This window comes from Physeter macrocephalus, chromosome 4, assembly GCF_002837175.3.
Source record: "Physeter macrocephalus isolate SW-GA chromosome 4, ASM283717v5, whole genome shotgun sequence".
Taxonomy (NCBI): domain Eukaryota; kingdom Metazoa; phylum Chordata; class Mammalia; order Artiodactyla; family Physeteridae; genus Physeter; species Physeter macrocephalus.
Window position 1 is genome coordinate 3,852,815 of NC_041217.1, and position 20,024 is coordinate 3,872,838.

General features: G+C 36.9%; 1 protein-coding gene across 12 annotated transcripts in view; it reads right to left on the reverse strand.

Moving 5' to 3' along the window:
* NEK7 (NIMA related kinase 7) overlaps positions 1–20,024 on the reverse strand; it is a 158,703-nt gene that overhangs the window by 92,353 nt on the left and 46,326 nt on the right. For 10 of the 12 annotated variants that reach the window (XR_003679293.2, XR_003679294.2, XM_028488287.2 and 7 more), the window contains exon 2: positions 3,172–3,256. The exons of 1 other annotated variant lie outside the window; for it this stretch is intronic. Coding sequence is in view for 9 of the 11 variants with exons in the window: in XM_028488287.2 (XP_028344088.1) it covers positions 3,172–3,256 (85 nt within the window). In the remaining 2 variants the exon portion in view is untranslated. Of the gene's footprint in view, positions 1–3,171; positions 3,257–16,245; positions 16,330–20,024 lie in introns of those variants that run through there. One more of the 12 variants, XM_028488276.2, reaches the window with a different exon arrangement.

Below are 20,024 nucleotides of genomic sequence, written 5' to 3' on the forward strand. Positions count from 1 at the left end.
TAAAATATTTTAGTAAGTATTTTCCTATTTCTCTGTCACCATCTTTTAAACAGTCTGAATTTTCTCTTTTAAATTAAGCTAAATCCATTGTTCCACCAACAAGAGTCCAACAGGATACAAATCTAGACAAAACATCCTTTCAGTACTTTCTGGCTTTAGTAGAGGAATCAAAGGAAAAAGGGAAGGAAAAGGAAGCTGATAGAAAAAAAATTTCCCTAAGTTCAAGAGAATGACAAAACACACACACACAAATTAATAGAGATACATAAGTCTCACATCCTAAAGCTTGTAAAAGAGGAACTCACACAGTACTAAAAAAAAAAAAAAAAAAAAGGAGCTCTCACAGTAATATGTGAGACCACATAGTACACATTATGGGGTTCGAGTAGTCATCTCAGAACAAGAAGAAGGAAGATATGCCAAGAATATACATCACTTGTCATTATACAGGGGATTGGTATTTGACACTTAGAAAGCTGACTTCGTTTTCTGTTTATGTCCAGACACGTCGTAGCATCACAAAAGTAGGAGTCACTCAGCTAACCATATGTTGCCGTATCACCCCGTTATTCAGGCCAATGGTGTGGAACAAAACAAAAGAAGGTTGTCAGCCCCTAGCAGAGCCTGTCCTTTGCCAGCCTTTAAAAATCATGCTACTGAGAGCAGTAACATTCTTCAAAGACTTCATAAGCAATAACGCCTGTAAACTCTTGTCAGGTAATCTCGCACCATCAGTCTGGACGCAGAGACGGGAAAAGCCCTCCCTCCTTCCCCCACCCCCGGGAGCAGCAGGAGGAGGCAGAGACGAAGGGAACTGTGTGAAAAGAGATGCAGAACCACAGTGGGGCTCTGACATGTGTGCTGCACGGTCCCAGGAAAGCGAGACTTTCCCGGCTGCTGAGTCAGGAGAAGGCAGAGATGAAAGTGCTCTTTTGTCTTTTCCTTTGAAATTTAGGGCTGCTCAAAACAGAACTTCAAAATCATGACAGGGACCACCTAATTTTAGAAGTGCTTCTTTTACTGTCTTCACTGGAAACAATCTAATACGGACCCAGAGTATCTATGCATGTGTGTAAAACTAGCACCAAGATACGCCCGTATCTAATAGATAGAAACCGCTTACTATAATCTTGATACTTTATGACCATACACAAAATATAGATGGTAGATGTAAAAAAAAAAAAAACAATCATCTTGAAATTAAAATATTGGCCTTACTCTAAGCTCTAAAGGGTCTCTTTTCTGAATACGGTACAGAGAATTAAGACGGGTGTAACAAAGAAAACAATGTAAAATTCAATTGGGTAAAGGGCTAATTTAAACACGTTCATTTGAAGGCGTCCCTGGTTGGTTTCAATCACGCCTTCTTATCGAGACCCTGCGTCATGTGGGGAGCTGCAGTATCACAGGGCATCCAAAGAAAGTAAGACGGTCTAATTCCTCAAGGAGAGTTTAACCCAATAGCAAAGATAAGGAAAACGCCCAAGTAAAATGACACAAAGGCCTCAGAAATACCAGAAGAGACATACAAAGGATGTACCATCACGTTTCCAAGGCAAAAATATCACGTTCACAAAATCAGAAAAAGCTGCATAGTGGAGATGGCATTTTAGGTGGTCCTTAGAGGGTGGGCAGGGTCTCCAAGACTGGAGGGGGTGAGGGTACAAGATGGTGAAGTCACAGAGGCAGAGAGGACCGCTTCTTCTGTAGGCGGTATTTCCTGCACTGTGCCTCACAGTCATGGATTCCGAGAGAAACCAGTAAATGTGCTTACACGAAAAGGATCCCACGGTCAAATGAGTCTGGAAAACACTACACCCCGAAACCCCATCCGGGAAATTCACAGTGCACCCTAATAATACAGGGGAGGCTCTGAGAAAGTACTGCCATGAAGCAGCTGAGTAAATGCAAGTCTCCCAAACTCATCTGACTACAGAACTCATTTGAAAGAACATCTGTAACAGACCAATTACAAGCACTGAAATCGAATCTGTGATTTAAAAACTCCCAACAAACCAAAGTCCAGGACCAGATGGCTTCACAGGCGAGTTCTACCAAATATTTAGAGATGAGTTAACACCTATCCTTCTGAAACTATTCCAAAAAAACTGCAGAGGAAGGAACACTCCCAAACTCATTCTATGAGGCCACCATCACTCTGATACCAACACCAGACAAAGATACCACAAAAGTACATCTACCAATTCTTCATTTCCAGAAATACGATCAAGCAAAACTGGGACAAGCCTAGCACATTAAATTTGGGACACTGTAGAAGACCTCCAACACCAAACTGAAAAAACACGGTATTTATTAATAACAACAACAGAAACGAACTGCTGCCTCTGTGCAGGGATGAATGTTATTTTAGACACGTCATCATACATTGGGCTTTAGGGCAAGCATCCATAGTGAACACAGCATGCTACGTAATTAACTTCTATAGTGTGTGTACATGTTTTGCTGAAACATTCCTTTAACCTCATTTCACGTTATAAAAAACGAGCAACTACGTAACAGGGGAAACACGTTTCTACTCAGAGAAAATAAGAAAAGTGACAGTAACAGAAGGCAGTCGTGGGCAATGCAGGACCAGCCAGAGCAGAGACAGGCACTAGACACACAGGCGCCGCCTGCCTTTTCTCTTCCTCTCTGAGCCAAACATTAGCTCCCAAAGCCTGTAGGTCATTCAATTCAAGTTAAAAGCTAAAGCTGCCCCCCCTCTTTCTTCATATTTGTACATGAGAACTAAATATTCTAAAACAGTATTTTTTTTTTTTTTTTCCGGTATGTGGGCCTCTCCCGTTGAGGAGCACAGGCTCCAGACGCGCAGGCTCAGCGGCCACGGCTCACGGGCCCAGCCACTCCGCGGCATGTGGGATCCTCCCGGACCGGGGCACGAACCCGCGTCCCCTGCATCGGCAGGCGGACTCTCAACCACTGCGCCACCAGGGAAGCCCTAAAACAGTATTTTATAATAGAAACAATCCTGATTGAAGCTTGAAAATTCATAACTAGCATTTTTGGCTACTTTATTTCCTGAAGGGACTGTACATGTACTACTTCCTTCCTCACCGCATGTACGTCTACACACACACACACACACACACACACACACACACACACACACACACACACTCTCTTACGGCTGCATTTATTAGAACAAATTACCTGCGGTTGGAACTGAGGAACAGGCGGCCCTCGCATCCCTTGTGATTGCTCATCCATCGTCTGAAGCAGCAGGAACTTCGGAACTCTGCAAAAAATGTAAAGTTGAAATTTAAATAATGCAGTCATTACCAATACGTACTTGAGATGAACCTAATGCTTCAAAAATGTCCATTAAAACACTCCATACTCTTATCTGCCATTTGCTAAGTCCAAGCTCTGCTTAGCTAACACAAATATTCACTACCTCAGCCAATTCTTATCAAAAGTAGCATGTTATGCTTAGAAAATCCCATTTTGTGAGATGAAATTCTCTCTTCTGAATTACGTCTTATAGATCAAAGAGGCTTCCCCTCTCCCTCCCCGACGTGAGAAGATAATCACCATGGTAAGCTTCCCAGAATTGTGGCTAACATTTTACATTCCTAAAAGGCACTTTATCTTCATATTCTAAAAATGTTATTAGCACTTTTGTTCTTTGTGTCCAACTATAATGCTTACTGTGATTTTTAGGTTTAAACTGAAAAGGCCTGTCCTCATACGAGGGTGTTTACTCTTTTATGCATATATTTTTTGTAATTACAAAACATCCACCCATTCATTCAGTAAACACAGGCTGAAGACCAAGCATACACCAAGTCCTGAACAAGGCTCAAGAACTGAACTATAAACACAGCCGACACCCATGTCCAGAAGCCACTTCTGCACTGATTCTACACGACACCAAGTATCTCTAGGTTCTTCATAAGTGTAATTTTATAACTGAAATCTTGTGGGTTAAAAAACTAGGGTCCATTTAAATAGGATCAACAGAGAAATTAAAACACATTTTCACTTCATTATACTCTTTAAAAAGCAATAAAAATATTCTAGACATGGTTATTTGTATTGCAAATATTTTTTACCATCTTGTAGAAAACCTTCCCAAAGGCATCTTTTAATTAACTTATGAACAGAAATTCATAAATTTAATATGTTCTAATTGATCAATCTTTTCCTTTATGGTTAATGCTTTTGTGTACAAAATGCTTAATAATTTAAGAATTATTTCCCTACTCTAAATTCTCATATATTATCTTTCAACGTAAGCTTTATTGCTTTGCCTTTCATATCTAAATTTGCAATTGATCTGGAATTAAAGTTTTGTACAATATATGGTGAAGTCAATATTTACTTTGTTTTTCCATATGGCTATCCAACTGACTTCAAATCATATACTGAAAAGATTGTCCTTTACCCCACACCCCATTACAGTGCTACTATATCATTCTCATCATATATCAAATGACTGCACACATATATATAATATACCAGTGTACGGTGTAGGTTTATTATAAAGTCTTGTTACATGCTTAATCACATACATGATTTTAATATAAATTTTAGAACCAGCCTGTTGGTTTCTATTAAAAAAGTCTATTGAGATTTTGATTACAATTACATGAACGCTATAGACCAATTTGGAGAAAACTGACATTTTAATAATATTGGGTCTTCAGACCCATGAATACAGGATATCTCATTTATTTGAGGTTTAATTTCTTTCAATAATGGTTTTCAGTTTCAATACTGGTCTTTCACATGTTTTTTCAGGTTATTTCCTCAGTATATTATATTTTTTGATACTATTGTTAATGGTAGGTGTTTTTTATTTCAATGTTCTGATAGCATACAGAACTACAACTGATTTCTGTATATTGACCTTTTATCTTGCAAACTTGCTAAACTCTCTTATTGGTTCAAGTAGATTTTTTGTAGTTTCTTGCCTTATTGCAATGGCTAGAACCTCCAGTACAATGAATAGAAGCAGAGACAACATTTTCTTGTTCCTATCTGAGGAGGAAAGCATTCAGCCATTTACCATTAAGTATAATGTAAGACATACATTTTTCATAAATGCCCTTATCAGGTTGAGCTAGTGCCCTTCTATCCTTACTTCGCTGAAAGATTTTATAAAGAATAGATGTTAGATTTTTGTCAAATTCTTCCTCTGTGTCTGAGCTGATTATACACGTTTTAAGTTGTTAAAATGCTGAATTTTGGTGGTTCACTTATTTTAAATTTTGACCATTCATTTTGGTGAACGCTAAGCCAGTATTCATTTCTAGGATGGACCCCATTTAGTCATGATATATAATCCTACTTATGTATTTTTGGATTCAATTTTATATACTGTTGGATTTGAGGAGGGAGGAGAGGGAAGGAGAAAGAGAATCCCAGTAATGAATTAGAATACATTTTAGTGTGAAATCTGAATCATTAAACAATCAAGAGACAATGCTTTAAGGCTACACATTAAGGCAACATTGGTTATTTAAAATGTGTATAAGCAACAAGGACACTTTTGCAAAAGGTAGTATAAATTAAACAGTTTCTCCAGCTTAGGAAAAGAAAAGCTATTACAAGCCAACTACACATCCAAAATGGTATCTTACAACTTACTGCTATTATTCTAATGCAGGACAGATTATTACTCAAAACTGCACATTTCAGAACACCAAGAAATTTGCATTTTTTGTTAACTTTTAAGCAAGACAACATCAGAATAAAGACTTTTAAAATTAAAAAAAAAAAGAAATCTAAATAATTAAAATCAACATTTCACATCTAGTGTCCCACAGATAGTTTCCCAAAACACTTAATAAAAAAAAGGTTTCCTGGTCAAAGACCTCTGTGAAATACTACTCGCTATATGAATCTCTCTTAGAAAGTCATAGTAAATATTAGCTAAATATTACTAAAGGACCCAAGCAGGCCTGCAGTTGTAAAAAAAACAACTTCACTTATATTTAACTTATTTAAGCACAAAATGCTTTCTTTGTGTAACATATTTTAATATCCCACAGCTTGACTAATCCTAAGAAGAGAAGACACTATGAGAAATGTTGTGCTAGATTATAACAAAGTGGGTTTCATCACACCTCCTGATGTGTGACAATGTCTAAGCAAATAAAATTATGAAGAAAAGAAGCCAAAGTAAAACAAACAAAAAACACAAAAAAGAAACAAAAATCAAAGGAAACTTAGAAGTGATTTAATCTAACAATCTGCATAACAGGGAAATCACTTCTACAGTAACCCAGACAGAGGTCAAAGAGCCTCTGCTTAGAAATAAAACTCTGTATGAAATACTCATATTGCACATAAGCTTAGTAATCCAATGAATAATACGCAACAAAATTTTCTTTGCATAACATCTAACACGGTTCCATGTGTCATTGGATTTTTAATGCTTTTACAGAATAAGAATATATCAATGTTTGTATACTAATTTAATATCATCATATTTCCAAAGGCTAAATATATTTATATATTACCTCTTTCCACTAATCACCTCACAAATGAAATAAAAACACATTTAATGTATAAATATGTTAAACATGCATTCAGTCTTCTAGATTATAATTTCCATGATACAGGGATCTATCTGTGTCATCCATGGCTGTACCCCAGTTCTTGGGTCAATGCTTGGCACAAAATGAGTGCTGAGCAAATATTTATTTAATGAATGAATAAATGTACCTCTGTCATAAAAACATCAAATAATAATTGCTAGAGTTTAATAAGTCTAAAATCAACGGTGACTAAAATTATGATCAAATTCAACAAATTTGTCAACCAATCTTCAATAAAAAAAGGCTGCCCAAAGAAAGTGCTGCCTGAATCGGGTTTTCAATAAGGAAGAGAAGTTCACAAGGTTTAGACGAGGCAATGAAGAGAGGAAACCTGGGAAAAGGAAAGGACACGTCAAAATACCCAAAAGCAGAGCACAACATCTTATAAGTAAAATTAAAGTTGGCAGGTGGTGAGAGATAGCTGGGGGGAGTTAATATCAGAAGGTTAGGCTATCAACATAGACAGCTGTCTGCTCATGAAAAAGCTTTTATGATATTTACTTTATCCAGCTGGTATCAGAGAGCTAATGCTGGGTTTCAAGAAGCTAAGAGAGGGAAGTTCATTTTTTGAAATACAACTTTTCTTGCTGTGTGACTGAGTAGTGGGGCTCACAACCACAAGCAAGACCAGTCAAGAAGCTACTGCAACAGTCCAGACAAGAGGTGATAAGGGCCCTCACCAAGGTCTTTTACTTCACCTCAACCAGCTTTCAACACAACTATCTCACTTTCTGGAAATGTTCTGTGCCCCATATTCTCCTGGATTTTCTCCCACATTATAGCTACTTTTTCTAAGTTCCTTTTGCTATCCAACATTTATGTTGGAGTGCTCTGTGACTTGAATCTTTATTTTTTTAAACCTACATTCTCTCAAGTCAACCCATCCAGTCCCATGATTTAGATTACTAACCATGTATGATTACTCTGAAATTTCTCTCTACTGCACGCATCTGTTCTGAGCTCTGAGCCACAAACACCAATATCCAGATGACCACCTGATATCTTCACAATTCTTGAATAAAAGATTCCATCTCCCATTCTTCAAAAAAAAAAAAAAAAAGGCAAGCTTCTCTAATCTTCTTTATCTCTTTACGTGTATCACCATCTACTCAGTAGATCCACCCCAAACTTCTTAAACTTTTGGGTCTCAGGACCTCTTTATCTGAGAACACCAAAGACCTTTTGTTCATGTGGATCATGGCTATCAATATTTCCCACGTTAGAAATTAAAACTGAGAAATGTTTAAAATACATACTAATTCATTTACAAATAACAGCAATCACTACATGCTTATAAATAACATATTTTTATGAAAAATAGCTTACTTTTCACATTTTGTAAATTTCTTTAATGTCTGTCTTCTACATTCAGTTTGTTGAGATATGTTGTTCTGGCTGAAGTATATATATATATATTTTTTGCGGTACGCGGGCCTCTCACTGTTGTGGCCTCTCCCGCTGCGGAGCACAGGCTCCGGACGCGCAGGCTCAGCGGCCGTGGCTCACGGGCCCAGCCGCTCCGCGGCATGTGGGATCTTCCCGGACCGGGGCACGAACCCGTATCCCCCGCATCGGCAGGCGGACTCTCAACCACCGCGCCACCAGGGAAGCCCCTGAAGTATATTTTTAAATATCTGGTCTTACACAGATGTATAGTTGGAAAATAGACTGTTTTAATACACACTGTGGACATCCCTGTGGATATTCTTCTTTAGTACTAACACCAAACTTGACAAGTGGCAGATTCATAAAGGTTAACTGCAACGTGGACTGTCAAAACTTACCAATGAACTTTTTGTACTCTGTAATGTGAAAATCCAATGGCCTCTCTTGCCCTCTAAATAGATCTTTTACTCATGCATGATTTTGTAACATCATGCACTGGTCATCTGGAAAAATTTTAGTTCCCTTAGTTACTCAGATCCTCTATAAATGTTGACCATTTCATTATACAATATTCAAAAACACATTCATAAATATCACCACTAATCTCATCAGAAGTCTTTAAATACCAGAAGATGCCAAGGACAGAGTGATGAATATAATTTTTCCAAAATTCCAACTTTCACTTTAAAAGTTCAAATTTTATCATTAGTAACAAACAAATGTCACTTGTTTTCCCTTAAATGACAGGCAGTTAATTTTCAAGAAAACGTCTACAAAACACCTAGGTCTGAATGTCAGTTGTTGTTTCAAGTGAAAACGGTGTCCCATGAAAACACCAGCTGTCAGGCTGCTCCTCCAACACCTGAAGAGAGGCTTTTCTCAAGACAACTTTGATTTGCTGCCATGGTGCTTAAAGTCTACTTCCCATTTCATCGCACATATTAGGGGACTTGTACTCAAAGGTTGAAATGTGATAAAAATAATACTCTTTAACTGCTTCATCAAGTACATTTTTAAATGAAACTCATACTTTTTATTACTATTCCATATGGGTAGAGAAGACAAAGACTAGTAGTTTGGTATTGCTGCACTGATTCAAGCTAAGGCATCAGTGCTGTTACAAATAATGTCTTAATATTACAAAAATCATTTGCTCTTGCAGACCACATGAATGAACCTCAAGGACCCCACCCAGCCCCCAACCCTCACCATCCCCAGAAGTCGAAAGACCACACTTTCAGAAGCTCTGGTCCAGTCAAGAACCTAGAATTCAACTGTGATTCTTCCCTCCCCCTCACCTCCCTGATCCCCATTCCAACACACCAGAAAGTGCCATTTGTTCTATTTCCGAAATAAATCTCAAATCTGTCCATGCTCCTCTACTGCCACTAATACAACCCTATAAGGTGTCATTACATCTCCGCCACAGATTACTCTAATAGCCTAGGAAGTGGTCTCTCTTCTTCCACCATTCTCTTCACAGCGGTATTTCCGATTTTACAGAAAAATCTGAACGAACTTTTTGACCACCCCAATATTTTTAAAACACAAGTCACTTCCCGACACTCCCACTGCTCTTGGACTAAAATCCCAACTCCCTGCCAAATACGGCAGGACCCTGTGAAGCATCTCCTGCCTCCCTCTCGCACGTCAGGTCATCTAGTCTCTCTCGCTAATGACCTGCCATCAACATGAAAACCCCTCTGCTCTTGAAACCCTTTAAGTCTTTCCTGGCTTCAGGGCCTTTGTATGCTGTCCCTACCTTAACAACCCGCTCCAAAGAAGGACCCAGCCCTCCCTGTTTACCTTTCATATCATCACCCTTTCATTCCTATGGAGCAATTATAACAATTTATAATTACCTTGTTCATTTTTTAACTTGTTTATTGTTTACCTCCTCTGCTATAAGGCAGGTAACATAAAGGCAGGACCTTATCATTCTGTTCCCTGCTGTACTCCCCCAGCAAGAACCTGGCACATAACGGGCACCCAATGAACATCTGCTGAATGAATGGAAAATCAGGAACAGAGGACAGATTTTACAGTGGCTTATGTTTAGGCGTTTAAGACTTCTGACTGATTAGAAAGTTAAAGACAACTCCAGAAGTCACCATTAGCTTGGAGGACACAGGGCATATGGTAGTAGCACCGTCCAAACTAGACTGATAGAGAAGAAACCAAAATAGGGTGGGTGTTCGGAAGAGCAGGGTACAGGATGCAAATGATACAGAAAAACCTACCTGTAAGTTCTTAGGAGAAAGGCCATATATAAAAAGTTCATAACAGCCAAATTTTGCCAAGTAGAATCTTTAGGAAAGGGGAACTCAATACACTGTCCTGTAATTCTCATATCAATTATTTTTATTAGCTAAAGCTCTCCAATGTGTTTGAAAACAGTTCTCTTTTTTAAAATGGAAGTATAATTGACTTACAGTATTATATTAGTTTTGGGCATACAACACAGTAATTTGATATTTTTATAGAATATACTCCATACAAAGTTATTATAAAATATTGACTACAGTCCCTCTGCTGTACATTATATCCTTGTAACTTACCTACTTTTTACCTAGTAGTTTGTACCTCTTAATTCCCTTTACCGATCTCCCCCTCTCCCACCCCTCTCCCCTCTGGTTAACTATTAGTTTGTTTTCTGTGTTTGTGAGTCTGTTTCTGCTTTGTTATATTGGTTCGTTTGTTTTCTTTTTTAGATTCTACATACAAGTGAAAACCTACAGTATTTGTCTTTCTCTGTCTACATGTTGTCTTTCTCTGTACATCCATGTTGTTACAAATGGTAAAATTTCATTGTTTTTATGGCTCATTAATATTTTATTGTGTATATATGCCACACCTTCACTATCCATTCATTTGTTCATGGAAACTTAGGTTGTTTCCATGTCTTCACTATTTTAAATAATGCTATGAACACTTGGGAACATACATCTTTTCAAACGAGTGTTTTCATTTCCTTTGGATAAATACCTAGCAGTTGAATTGCTGGATCTTATGGTTGTTCTATTTTTAATTTTTTGAGGAACCTCCATACTATTTTCCATAGTGGCTGCACCAATTTACATTCCCACCAGCAATGCACGAGGGTTCCCTTTATTCCACATCCTCTCCAACATGCGTTATTTCTTGTCTTTTTGATGACACCCATTCTGACAGGTGTGAGGTGATATCTCATTGTGATTTTGATTGGCATTTCCTCAATAATTAATGATATTGAGTATCTTTTCATGTGCCTTTTGGCCATCTGCATGTCTTCTCTGGAAAACTGTCTATTCAGTTCTTCTGCCCATTTTTTTAACTGGATTTTTTTTAATATATTGAGTTGTATGAGTTCTTTATATATTTTGGAGATTAACCCTTATATATCATTTGCATATATTTTCTCCCATTCAGTAGGCTGTCTTTTCATTTTGTTGATGATTTCCTTCTCTGTGCAAAAGCTTTTAAATTTGATTAGGTTCCATTTATTTTAGCTTTTGTTTCCCTTGCCTAAGGAGACAGATCAAAAAATATACTGCCAAGACCAATGTCAAAGAATGCACTGCCTCTGCTTTCTTCTAAGAGTTTCATGTTTTCAGGCCTTACATTTAAGTCTTTAATCTATTTTGAGTTTATTTTTGTATATTGTGTGAGAAAATTTTCTAATGTCATTCATTTATATGTAGCGGTCCAGTTTTTGCAACACCACTTATTAAAGAGACTGTCTTTCCCCCATTGTACATTTTTGTCTCCTTTGTCATAGACTAATTGACCATATGAGCATGGGTTTATTTCTGGGCTTTCTATTCTATTCCATTGATCTATGTGTGTGTTTCTGTGCCGGTTCCATACTGTTTTGATTACTGTAGCTTTGTAGCACAGTCTGAAGTCAGAAAGCATGATACTTCCACAGCTTTGTTCTTTTTTCTCAAGAATGCTTTGGCTATTTGGGGTTCTGTGGTTCCATACAAATTTTAAAATTATTTGTTCTAGTTCTGTGAAAAATGTCATGGGTATTTTATATAGGATTGAATTAAATCTGTAGATCACTTTGGGTAGTATGGACATTTTAACAATATTAATTCTTCCAATCCATGAATATGATATATCTTCCCATTTATTTGTATCATCTTCAATTTCTTTCATCAATATCTTACAGTTTTCTAAGTATAGGTCTTTCACCTGTTTAAATTTATTCCTAGGTATTTTATTCTTTTTGATGCAACTGTAAATGGGATTGTTTTCTTGATTTCTCTTTCTGATCTAAAGATAGTTTCATTATTAAGTGTATAGAAATGCAACAGACTTCTGTATATTAATCTTGTATCCTGCAACTTTACTAAATTCATTTATTAGTTCTAATAATTTTTTGGTGGAGACTTTAGGGTTTTCTGTAAATAGTATCATGTCATCTGCAAACAATGGCAGTATTGCTTCTTTCCTTCCAATCTGGATGCTTTCTGTTTCTTTGTCTTGTCTGATAGCAGTGGCTAGGATTTCCAATATTATGTTAAATACAAATGGCAAGAGTGGGCATTGTCATGTCTCTGATCTTAGAGGAAAAGCTTTCAGCTTTTCACCACTGAGTATGAAGTTAGCTGTGGGTTTGTCATTATGGCCTTTATTATGTTGAGGTATGTTTCCTCTATACCAACTTTGTTGAAATTTTTTATCATGAATGGATAGTTAAATACTCCAAATATTTTCATATATATCCACAATCTCAGTACACATTAAAGTAAAACAATCTTCCCATATTCTTGTGTGTAGTCACATATTTTGCAGAAAAGAAAACTACAAAATTAAGAATCTGAATTTCAGATATAAAAGCTAACTCAGTGACAAAGTATTTATTTATAAGCAATTGTGTCTGTCAGTGGACTAATTCATAACTCACATGACCCTGGTAAGAAAATTATTAAGTAAAATACAAAATATTATATATACTGTAAACGATAAATAACATAGCCCTCAGTGACACGGTATTAGATAGCCATCTTAATTTGAACACTGAAACAGCATTTACAGCACCATTCCTTAAATGAAAACAATACCTTTCCTAGTTCTCATATTTTAATAAACTTATAAAATACAAAGCCCTGAGGTAGTTATAAGCAAATTAAATCATGCTAAATTTATAGTTTTTTTCTGAATATTACTTGAATTGAATAACCTCAGTTAATATGTTCACCTTGGCCAAAATCTTCAACAAAATGAGCTTTATTCTGTGTCTACAGACATCCTCAATGAATTATTTCTTACAGAAACTGCCTTAAAATCATACATTTCAAAACCCTAACCTGATTTTTTTGTCAATTATAAAATACAGTACTAAACATATGACAGAATAAAAAAGATGAGACTTAAATATGCATTGATATTTGTAAGACAATCATTTTGTGCATTTTATTTGTGATCGTGATTTTGGTCAAAAAAGTTATAACTAGCCATTAAATTAAAAAATCTTAATTACAGTCAATATTAAAGAATGCTTAAAGAAAAATATTTCCTTCATTCTGCAACAAAAATTACTTAACAATAAAGACTTCAAGGTCAGTCAATCTTGCAATCTTTCAATTAAACTTCTAACTTAAAGCTTAGAGTAAATGCAATTCAACTAACAATGGGTATGTACCGATTCTATTCATTAAAAATCTTTCTCTGTTTCCAAACATAGATTTTGACAATTTTATCATGCTATCCAGTTTCTCAACAACCAGTTTTGACACAGTACTAAATCCTACATATTGAACTATGTATATACCAATCTCAAGAGATTTCAGATAAACAATGATCAACTATATCGTTCCTTATCTAACACATACTTTTCTATATTATTAAAGACTCCGGAAGCTACTTCCTGCTACTCATTACAGAAATTTTTTCAAAGTATTCTCAACAAAGGAACAAGTTAAAAATGGCAATCCAAGTATAAAATAATAAAATTATAGCACTGGAAAAGAAGCAGTAGAAGATCTAATTCTAGTTTAAATCTAGCGCTACAGTTTCATTCATGAAGCAGAATGTTCTGCCTTATTTTTGTTAACAGTTATAGGCACAAAGAAATGTACATTCGATATAAATATAAAAAATGTTGAATATCACTGATAAAGAATACAAATTTAAGCAACAATGAAACAGTATACACCTGACAACCTTTCAAAATGACACATATTTAAAAATTATACGTAATGCTTACATACGTGTAATAACCTTTCTAGAAAGCAATATGGCAATAAACATTAATAGTCATTCATACACTTTTACTCAGGACTCTCAATCCCACAACTCTATCCTAAAGAAATAAATCAGTGAGTGAATTTTGGATTACATACAAGAATGTTTATTAAAAAGCATTTATCATAAAGGAAAACTAGGAACAACATAATGGTCCAACAATATGAAAATGTCTAAATAAACTACAGTAAACATATAAAATAGAACCCTAGACTGACCAAATGTTTATTAAAAATTGTAATGATATTTAAAGATGTACCCAGTATAACGTGAAGTGAAAAAGCAAGATTGGGAGACAAATTTCCATGTTATATGTACTCCAAGTATACTGTTCTTACCACTAACAATTAGATAACTGTGTCGTGATTTGTTTAAGCTAAATATCTTGCCAAAATATCAGCCAAGTAAGGGTAGGAAATTATCTGTTTTATACATCACTGCATCCCCATGGTGGCTGGCACAGAGTTAAACATATAGCAAATATATAGTCATCTATGATTCTAATATGAATTCATAATATTTTAAATCAAAAACAGGAAGTTGCCTAATAGAATAAAATTATCTTTTTGCGGTACGCGGGCCTCTCACTGTTGTGGCCTCTCCCGCTGCGGAGCACAGGCTCCGGACGCGCAGGCTCAGCGGCCACGGCTCACGGGCCCAGCCGCTCGCTCCGCGGCACGTGGGATCTTCCCGGACCGGGGAACGAACCCGTGCCCCCTGCATCGGCAGGCGGACTCTCAACCACTGAGCCACCGGGGAAGCCCAGAATAAAATTATCTTTAAGAAAAGCACATTTCTATACACGTATGGGTATTAAAAACAGTACAGGCAAACGTAGCTTCCATAATAGCAAAAGGATAATTCAGACCAACCCTCCCCTCTGAGGGCAATTAGTTACACAAAAGAAATATTTTTCAATCTGCTTGAATGTATCACGGAGCTGTGGAAATAGGGAAGAATTAAAGGACCACTGTCTGAGGGATGAAGGAAACCAAGGAGAAGTGGGTCTAATATCTGGGCATTTTTTGCACTGCCTGTGGAGGGACAGTTATGATGCCGAGAGGCTGTACAGCACTTCCAGCCTCTTGGGACTAGAGAAAGTGTAGTCCACAGCTCAGCAAGGGGCTGTGGCGAACAGCCCCACAGTTTGGGTTGGGACCTTGAAAGCCTTAACCATGGTAAACACACCTTCACAATACTAAATCATCTGAAATCCTGAAACTGCATGGAGGTCATCTCTGATAGCTAAAACCCCCAGGCACCTGGCAGAAACACATGAAAATACACTCTGGAGAAAGAGAATATCTTAGGTTTCAAATTACTGCTACAAACAATTCTATACATATAATCTCCAATGCATAATAAAAAATAACTAGGCACTCTAGCAAATATGAACAAAAATCAGTAGAGAGAAAAGACAGAATGAAAATGCTCTCAGACAGAAGGTGGAAGACGCAGGAAGGAACCATAAATAAAGGCAATGGCAGACATTTAAGTAAGTATTATCGGCATGACCCAATAGATAAAAGTGATTGTAGAGTTAAAAATAAATCTAGAATTGAATACATGAAAACCAATATATAAATAGAAGGTTAAATGGAGATAAAGCATGTTAAGGTTCCTATTACAATGTCTGGAAAAAGGAAAGTACAAATCAGCCTTATCTTTATTCTTCTAGTCTACTTACCTTGTCCCAAATTTATTTTAGCACTTCTTTTTATTATGGCATAATTTATATACAGAAAACTTGCCATTTTCCTGTTCAATTTCCATACATTTTGACAAATTTAGTCTTGTAACTACCACCAGAATCAAAATTAGAACAGTTCCATCAGCCCATAATGGAAGTATCACTGCTTGTTTATCCACTCTCCAATTAACACACATTTGCACGATTACAAATAAAGCCACTACAAATATCTGCATACAGGTTCACATGTAAGTTTTCACTTCACATGGGTAAATATCTAGGAATGGGACTGCTCAGGTAACGTTAGATTTTAATAAGGATGCTTGTAAAATAGAAGGTCTTTATTTGGTATGATAATAAGAAAACGAAAAGTACCTGAAATCATCCTGCTTCCCACACACATCCTTGTGGTCTCAGTGAGGTTCTCCTTACTCATTCTTCTTTTGTTTACTCTAATAAAATCATCACAAAAGATGGTATCATGTTTGCCTTTTGTATTTTTGTCATCATGTGAGGAAGAAGGAAATAAGAGACGGAGTTTCTAATAAAAATAATGGCAAATTGAGAAATGTATTGAACCTTTTAATTTTGTAGAAATGTAGACATTACCGTCCCCTGACAATTCAATGACTTAGAATTGGTCTAAAATAAAATAAATAATTGGATGCTGAGACAACGTAAATGCTGTATTTTCACTGAACGATTAAACCCAGTATGAGGACAGTTGTTTATGAATTCCTATTCCTATAAAATGCATATGGTTGTTGACTAGTCAATAGGAGTGGTGTACTGAAAAAAGTAGAACACAGATAGCCAGAGAAATGTTTAAACTGTTAAATATAAACTTTTTTGATATGGAATAAATTATGGTGAATTTTTTCAAGAGAGTGAAATGAAGAAAAGTTCACAGCATTTGGCAAACAACCCTTTCTTTGAACTAAATCTTTTTAAAGCTGTTGTTACACTTCAGACATGTTCTCTAAAACATCTGAAAGAAGGGTTCTACATTACAAGGCAGATAAGTGTCTACTGAAAAATCACTTTAATGTTGTTTTATGTTAAAGCATCACTGAAAAGTAACAAAACAAAGGTTGAGATAATCAGGACTGATGTTTGTATTATGGCTCTTGCTGACACCTGGCTGGTTCAATCTTATCTTCCTCCTTAATATACATCCATGTATAAGATATAAGCATCTTAGATGCAAAAGCCTGTAGCATGTGAAACAGAATCCTTAATCAAGGGACCAACGACCCCAAAACTAAATCCACTGAGTTAACTGAAATCAGTGTTGTGGCTTTACTATAACTCACTTCCCAATGAATTTAATTAATACAAATTGTCTGTGACCTAATATTTGATTCTGCCTTATTATTTAATTCTGATACTAAAGTTACGTTTTTAACCTTCAACTGCAAGCCAGTAGGTCATGCTGTTAGAGCTCAACTGCAAGCCAGTAGGTCATGCTGTTAGAGCTCAAAAATGCCAAAAAGTGGACATCTTTAAAAGTATTATCTAGGATAAGTTTCGATTTGTTGTTAGCAAATTCAAAATTCTATTCTTGTAAATAAGATGATAATACATGTCCCTTACTAAGTCCTCAAATTTTTACTCTCTTCCCTTCCTCCTTCTTTCCCCTAAACCCATTATAAAATATTATTTTAGAGGATTGTGATCATAGCTACTACTACTTTGCAACCTTTATTACGATCACATCAGACATCATGCAAAAAGACCTGAACGCATGAACAACTTCAGATGAAACAATTTCTTCAGGATTATAAATTAGTAATAGAATTGCAAGGAAAAAGATTTTAAAACATTGGATCTCATAATGCTAAAAATGCTTCATTCTGTAGTTGAATCACCCTCTGAATAAATATATCAAACCTGAAAGAATAAAGCTTCTTCTTCCTAGAAACTTCGGTGTTTCATATTCCTAACATTAAAAAAAATTTTTAATGTCTCTTAAAGAAATGCTCCAGTGAGCCGTCTTTTTACTTATCTTTTTACTTGCTCTTACTCTTTCCCTAGTTCAGCAAACCTAGTAAGAAACAGGCTTCACGTACCACCATTCAGTAGCGGAAAGGATTAACTCAAATCCAAGACCAAGGATACACAAGAGGAAGTCAAAAAGTGTGCAGTGTAGGCTGTGAGTAAATACATTTCCTTCATTTCTTAATTATGCATTAATATGTTACTTCCACAGCAAACAGTTGTTTAAACCAAAGTAAGAGGTATTTTCTAATACATCATTCTGAACAAAATTAATCTTGAGTGCAGCCTATGAATCAGTAGTTTGCGACCCTGGTTGGCTACCAGGTCACCTGGGGAGTTGTTCTTGTTGTTGTTGTTTAGCTGCTTGGGCTCCCCGCCCAGATTCCTGCCCCCTGATTCTGACTGAACACGTCTGGAGTGGGACCGGCATCTCTCGATTAAAGAATAAATACATACCATTTCTTCTAGGTTATCCGTTTTATTGGCATATAGTTGTTGGGATATATCTGGAGAAAACCATAATTCGAAAAGACACACGCACCCGTGTTCATAGCAGCACTATTTGCAACAGTCAACACACGGAAGCAACCTAGATGTCCATCGACAGAGGAATAAATAAAGAAGATGTGGTGTACACACACACACACACCCACACACACCCCCACACACACACACACACACACACACGCACCCGCACTGGAATATTACTCAGCCATAAAAAAAGAACAAAATAACGCCATTTGCAGCAACATGGATGGACCTAGAGATTGTCATACTGAGTGAAGTAAGTCAGACAGAGAAAGAGAAATACCATATGATATCCCTTATATGTGAAATCTAAAAACAGGGTACAAAAGAATAAACACATAAAAAGGTACACATATGATCATGGTGCACAACTCGGCTTGCAAACTACACAGCGTTAGAACTTCCTAGGGAAGCGGGCCAGTCTATTTCCCACCTCGCCCTTGTGTCCAGGAGCATCACTGCAGCTGTGGTGACGAGCACTCTGGCCACCAAATCTGCCGCTGGTGCTGGGCCCACTAACAGCGCTGCTTCAGAGGCAGGCAAAGAAGACGAAAGCAGCAGCTCACACTCAACATCTTTCTGAGTCTAAGCTGGACCCCAAAAGAAAGAAGCAGTGGGGTTTTTATTCCAGGACACTGACTGGTGACCTGGAAGAAGGAGGAGTGGGGGAGGGGCAACCGCAGCAGGAGCTCCAGACTCTCTCTGATGGATTTCTGTTGTTAACATGTTATTATTATACGTTATTTTTTTAAAAAAGGGAAATTAGAAGGAACACAAACATCTCTCAGCACGCACGGAAGTCTCTTCTGAACATCTCCCCCTCTCCTGGTTTAAAACATTATCCATTAGTTTCAAATCCATATATAATCTGATTTACTCCCTAAATTACCATGTTTGGAAGTTATTTCAGACAATATATATAAATGAAATATCTGAGTTTGATTTTTATTTATTTATTTATTTATTATTTATTTTTGGCCGCGTTGGGTCTTCATTGCTGCACGCTGGCTTTCTCTAGTGGGGGTGACCAGGAGCTACTCTTCATTGCAGGCTTCTCACTGTGGTGGCCTCTCTTGTTGTGGCACACGGGCTCTAGGCACGTGGCCTCAGCAATTGTGGCTCACGGGCTCTAGAGCACAGGCTCAGTAGTTGTGGCTCTAGGGCTTAGCTGCTCCACGGCATGTGGGATCCTCCTGGACCAGGGCTCGAACCCGTGTCTTTTCTGTTGTTAACATGTTATTATTATACGTTATTTTTTTAAAAAAGGGAAATTAGAAGGAACACAAACATCTCTCAGCACGCACGGAAGTCTCTTCTGAACATCTCCCCCTCTCCTGGTTTAAAACATTATCCATTAGTTTCAAATCCATATATAATCTGATTTACTCCCTAAATTACCATGTTTGGAAGTTATTTCAGACAATATATATAAATGAAATATCTGAGTTTGATTTTTATTTATTTATTTATTTATTATTTATTTTTGGCCGCGTTGGGTCTTCATTGCTGCACGCTGGCTTTCTCTAGTGGGGGTGACCAGGAGCTACTCTTCATTGCAGGCTTCTCACTGCGGTGGCCTCTCTTGTTGTGGCACACGGGCTCTAGGCACGTGGCCTCAGCAATTGTGG